Here is a 6,000-nt window from a genome sequence, read left to right as displayed (position 1 = left end):
CCATTAGAAATACATGTTTTCTGATGGTCTTTGGTGACCCTTCTGATACCTTCCTCATGATCCCCCAGGTGTCCTGACTCCTAGGTTGAGAAACACTGGTTTAGGGCTTTATAGATAATAACATGCACCTTAAATTGGGACCAGAAACTTATTGGTAGCCAATTGAGCTATTTTAATAGGGGCATTGTGTGCCCCCTATAGCCAGCTCCGGTTAGTAACCCAACTTCTGATCTTTGTACCAGTTGCAGTTTCCAAGCCGTCTTCAAAGGCAGCCCCATGTAAAGTGCATTACAATAGTCCATTCTGGATGTAACTAAGGTATGGACCACCATGGTACAGTCACAGCTGGTGCACAAGCTTTATGAGTGTGAAGGCCCTCCTGGCCACCATTGATATCTGAGCTTCAAGTGTTGGCGCTGAGTCCAGGAGGATCCCCAAACTGCGGACCTGTGTCCTCAGGGGAAGTGTAACCTCGTCAAGCACAGGTTGCCACCCTATACCCCGACTGGCCTCGTGACTGACCAGGAGGACCTCTGTCTTGTCTGGATTAAGCTTCAGCTTACTATCCCTCATCCAGCTGCCAGGCACTAGTTTAGGATCCTGGATGCTTCCTTGGAATTTGGTGGAAAAGAGTAGTAGAGTGGAGTGCCACCTGTGTAGAGATGGCATCCAACTCCAAAACTCCGAATGACCTCGCCCAGCAGTTTCATGTAGATGTTAAGAAGCATGGGGGAGAGAATGGAACCTTGAGGGACCCCACAAGTCAATGGCCAGGGTCCGAGCTGGAGTCCTCCAGCTTCACCATCTGGGTGCAATCCTTCAGGAAGGACCGGAGCCACTGCAAAACAATGCCCCCAAGACCCGTTCTGGAGAACTGCCCCAGAAAGATACCATCATTGATGGTATCAAAAGCCACTGAGATGTCTAAGAGAACCAACAAGGACACCCTCCCCCTTGTCAAGCTCTCTGCGGAGGTCATCCACCAAAGTGACCAAAGCCGTTTCAGACTGTGAATGGATCAAGAGAATTGGTTTAATCCAAGAATGCCTGGAGTTGAGAGGCCACCGCACGCTGAGGAGGAAAAGGAAAGGGCCTGAGGCTGTTAGGAATGGTGGGAGTTGAAGTCCAAAACAACTGGAGGGAGGACCCAAGTTGGCCCAGGTCTGGGCTATATTGTAAGTGTATTGTCAAAGGCTTTCATGGCCGGAATCACTGGGTTGTTGTAGGGTTTTTTGGGCTATATATGGCCATATTCTAGAGGCATTCTCTCCTGACGTTTCGCCTGCATCTGTGGCAAGCATCCTCAGAGATAGTGAGGTCCCCTGAGGACACAGAGACCTCACTACCTCTGAGGATGCTTGCCATAGATGCAGGCGAAACGTCAGGAGAGAATGCCTCTAGAACATGGCCATATAGCCCTAAAAAACCTACAACAACCTATATTGTAAGTGGGTATATTGTGTTTTCTTTACATTTGTAAAATCTTCCTGTCAAGACTTTATACCCTCCCGTCGGTAAGAACTGTTCTGCAATGGAAGAATGATGCGGAGCCCCTTTCTCTGGAGGTTCTGCAGCAGGAGCGGGATGGCCATCTGCCGGGGGTGGTTAGAGTGGGTGTTCCTGCGTGGCACAAAGATGGGGTCTCTATGTGTGGCCTTTGGGGGAGGGGGGGAGTCTCTCCCTGCCAGCCTTCCCTGCCGGCGCCAGGCCCAGGACTGAGGGAGAGAGCGCGCGCGCGCGAGAGAGAGAGGCTCGCGCGCTGCGAGGAGCAGCAGCAGGAGCAGCAGGGGCGGCCCTTTCCCTCCGACTCTCCGGCGGCTCCTCCCCTTTAAGGAGCCGGGGCGGGGCTGCGGTTGCTGCAGGAAACCTGTCCTTTAAGAGCGCCCTCTCTCCTGGTCGGCCAGAGCCTGCCCGCCCGCCCCTGCCTCCCTTTCTTCGCGGGAGCTCCTGAGCCCCGGCTGCCCCTTCCTTCCTTCCTTCCTTCCCTCTCTCCCTCCCTCTTCCCCTCCTCGTCGGCCTCGCCATGGTCTCCTGGATCATCTCCCGGCTGGTGGTGTAAGCGAGGAGGGCTTGGGAAGGCCTTCCCACTCCGTTGCTAGGCGACGGGATGGAGATGGGGACGGCGGAGGGCGCGCGCGGGCGGACGCGAGGGGGGGGGGGGTCCTTGCCTCTCTCTTAGGCCTCAGGGATGGAGGGCTGCAGGGGGCCCTCGGGGCGCCCTCCCTCCCACCCTCCCTCCTTCCATCGCGCCTCGGTTCACCCTGACGCGGTTGGGCCCCTCTGGGCGGGGAAGGCCCGCAAGAACCCCAGGGACTGCCTCCTGGCGGCGGAAGGGGAAGGCTGGTGGGCCGCCAGGGACCGAGGAGGGTGCGCCACCTTCCCTGTGGAATCCAGGCCACCGCTTCGGCTGCCAGGGCTCCTGTGGGAGTTGTAGTTACACAAGGTCTCGCGCCTCCTCTGCCAAAGAGGCCCGGTGCCCCACCAGACTTACACTCCCAGGATGCCATAGCATTAAACCATGGGGTTCATTCATTCTGTAGTCTAGACCAGGCCTGGGCGAACTTGGGGCCCTCCAGGTGTTTTGGACGTCCACTCCCACAAATCCTCACAGCCTAATAGTGAGAGTTGGAGTCCAAAATATCTGGAGGGCCCAAGTTAGCTCATGCCTAGTCTAGACTAGGCCTGGGCGAACTTGGGCCCCTCCAGGTATTTTGGACGTCCACTCCCACAATTCCTCACAGCCTAATAGTGAGAGTTAAAGTCCAAAATACCTGGAGGGCCCAAGTTAGCTCATGCCCAGTCTAGACTAGACCTGGGCGAACTTGGGCCCCTCCAGGTGTGTTAGACATCAACTCCCACAATTCCTCGCAACCTAATAGTGGGAGTTGCTGTCCAAAGTACCTGGAGGGTCCAAGTTAGCTCATGCCCAGTCTAGACTAGGCCTGGGCTAACTTGGGCCCCTCCAGGTGTGTTGGACTTCAATTCCCACAGTTTCTCACAGCCTAATAGTGGGAGTTGGAGTCCAAAATACCTCAAGGGCTTAAGTTAGCTCATGTCTAGTCCAGACTAGGCCTGTGCAAACTTCAGCCTTCCAGGTGCTTTGGACGTCAACCCCACAATTCCTCACAGCCGAATAGTGAGAGTTGAAGTCCAAAATACCTGGAGGGCCCAAGTTAGCTCATGCCCAGTCTAGACTAGGCCTGGGCGAACTTGGGCCCCTCCAGGTGTGTTGGACATCAACTCCCACAATTCCTCACAGCCTCATAGTGAGAGTTGGAGTCCAAAATATCTGGAGGGCCCAAGTTAGCTCATGCCTAGTCTAGACTAGGCCTGGGCGAACTTGGGCCTCTCCAGGTATTTTGGACGTCCAATCCCACAATTCCTCACTGCCTTATAGTGAGAGTTAAAGTCCAAAATACCTAGAGGGCCCAAGTTAGCTCATGCCCAGTCTAGACTAGGCCTGGGTGAACTTGGGCCCCTCCAGTTGTGTTAGACATCAACTCCTACAATTCCTCGCAACCTAATAGTGGGAGTTGCTGTCCAAAACACCTGGAGGGCCCAAGTTAGCTCATGCCCAGTCTAGACTAGACCTGGGCAAACTTGGGCCCCTCCAGATGTGTTGGACTTCAACTCCCACAGTTTCTCACAGCCTGATAGTGGGATATGGAGTCCAAAGTACCTGGAGGGTCCAAGTTAGCTCATGCCCAGTCTAGACTAGGCCTGGGCTAACTTGGGCCCCTCCAGGTGTGTTGGACTTCAATTCCCACAGTTCCTCACAGTCTAATAGTGGGAGTTGGAGTCCAAAATACCTCAAGGGCTTAAGTTAGCTCATGTCTAGTCTAGACTAGGCCTGTGCAAACTTCAGCCTTCCAGGTGCTTTGGACGTCAACCCCACAATTCCTCACAGCCGAATAGTGAGAGCTGAACTCCAAAATACCTGGAGGGCCCAAGTTAGCTCATGCCCAGTCTAGACTAGGCCTGGGCGAACTTGGGCCCCTCCAGGTGTGTTGGACATCAACTCCCACAATTCCTCGCAGCCTAATAGTGGGAGTTGGAGTCCAAAATATCCGGAGGGCCCAAGTTAGCTCATGCCCAGTCTAGACTAGGCCTGGACAAACTTGCACCCTCCAGATGTTTTGGACTATAACTCCCACAATTCCTAACAGCCAGTAGGCTGCTAGGAATTGTGGGAGTTGGAGTCCAAACACCTGCAGGGCGCAAGCTTGCCCAGGCTTGGTCTAGACACACCCCAGGAATTGTCGCAACTTAAGCCATTATCACTGGAAACCTGCATAAATAAAGAATTCAATTGAATGTCCATGTTTTGGTCCCTGCTTCCCCTTACTGTGCCCTCCTTCTTCCAGGCTGGTTTTTGGCACCTTGTACCCTGCCTATTCTTCCTACAAAGCTGTGAAGACGAAAAATGTGAAGGAATACGTAAGTGTGAGGCAATGGCCACCTCTCTGCCGCTTTAAGGGCCGCCCTATTTCCCATAACTACCATTCACTTGTCTCCCCGCTGCTAAGTTTAGTGGCAGAAAATTGGGAATGTATTCCAGGATGCTCCTTTGCATTGCTAAGGGTATTTGAACAATGTGTGTGTTGTTTGTGAATATAATGTGGAACAGAACTAAAAGGCTCACTTGAATTAATGTGGGTTCTGCTGTAGCCTTAAGCACTAAATGATCATATGTGAACATTCCAGAGGAGCTTCTTAGGATTTTTTATTCGGGCGTGAAAACAGCCTTTTTTATCATTTTACCTATCTTTGGTGATGTCACTGCTTCAGCTGCCTTCCATAGTATCGTAGGGTTGGAAGAGACCACATGGGCTATGCATTATGCCAGGCTTTTTGCTGTAAGCGTTACTCCTACAACAGAACATCAGGGATGTGTTTCTGATCACTTAAATAACAAGATCTTCTTGCACACACTTCAATTAACCTTGTAATGGGAATTTTTTTTGACCTTAAGAAATGTATCTTTTTGCATAAAGCATGGTAGGCTTCAGTATTGTTTGTGAAAACACAAATGTTTTCTTCTGTTGCAGATTTCTAGGGATTCTGGATGCTCTGGTGTTGCTGTTGAGAATGCTTGAGGCATTTTATACTCAGAATGCCAATGACTGGGTATTAAATGGCCCATGTGAAAGTCACTGTGAAGCAAAGCGTTTTGAAATCTCATTTTCTTCTTTTTTTATATTTCTAAATGTGAGGCAATTTTTAGCCATCAATAGTGAAATAATATTTTAGAGCTTTTGGAGGGGAAGCTTTAATGTAACTGGTAAATTTTCAGAGTGGGCTCCTTACTTAAAAGTGCCACCCATAAAGAAACTCTCATGCTATTACTGACCAGCCTGGCCTAGAAAGTGGGAGAATATGAAAAAAGGACTTCAATTTCTAAATTTCATTGGGTAATGAAGCATATGTGTAGGGAGAGATGCTTCGACTTTGTTTGAATTGTATGTTTGAGAAGGGGTGCTTTGAATGCGATTTTCCTGCTTCTTGGCAGGGGGTTGAACTGGATGGCCCATGAGGTTTCTTACAATTCTATGATTCTATGATTGTATGTATTTGCGTAGTGTGACTGTCCTGTCCTCCTACTTACTGTCCATGGCATTTATGCAGTGAGCTTAAAACAGTTACAGGTTGTGTTTAAATACCACGTTGTGATACAAATGCAGCAAATAAATACATTAAGACACACAAAAATAGAACAAAGGAAGAAGGATCAATAAGACATATGTCTATATAGAGATGGGATTTTAAAAAATGAAGTAGCATTATAATGGATTCAGATCAATATGGATACTAATAAACTAACCTCACTTCACTACCTCTGAGGATGCTTGCAGGTAAAACGTCAGGAGAAAATGCCTTTAGAACATGGCCATATAGCCCGAAAAAACCTACAACAACCCAGTGATTCCGGCCATGAAAGCCTTCGACAATACATTTAACATCAGTATTCATAGAACAGTGATTCCAGAATTCAGTTTACCT

General features: G+C 50.1%; 1 protein-coding gene across 1 annotated transcript in view; it reads left to right on the top strand.

Annotated features, from left to right (window-relative positions):
• The first annotated feature begins 1,831 nt into the window (after window positions 1-1,831).
• Window positions 1,832-6,000, top strand: part of REEP2 (receptor accessory protein 2) — a 28,073-nt gene continuing 23,904 nt past the window's right edge. Inside the window, exons 1-2 of the mRNA XM_060765706.2 lie at window positions 1,832-2,055; window positions 4,365-4,437. Coding sequence (XP_060621689.2) covers window positions 2,024-2,055; window positions 4,365-4,437 — 105 coding nt within the window. The 5' untranslated portion in view covers window positions 1,832-2,023. The remainder of the gene's footprint in view (window positions 2,056-4,364; window positions 4,438-6,000) is intronic.

This window comes from Anolis sagrei, chromosome 2 (genome assembly GCF_037176765.1).
Source record: "Anolis sagrei isolate rAnoSag1 chromosome 2, rAnoSag1.mat, whole genome shotgun sequence".
Classification (NCBI taxonomy): Eukaryota; Metazoa; Chordata; class Lepidosauria; order Squamata; family Dactyloidae; genus Anolis; species Anolis sagrei.
Note: the sequence above shows the minus strand (reverse complement) of the source record. Positions and strands in the feature narration are given on the sequence as shown.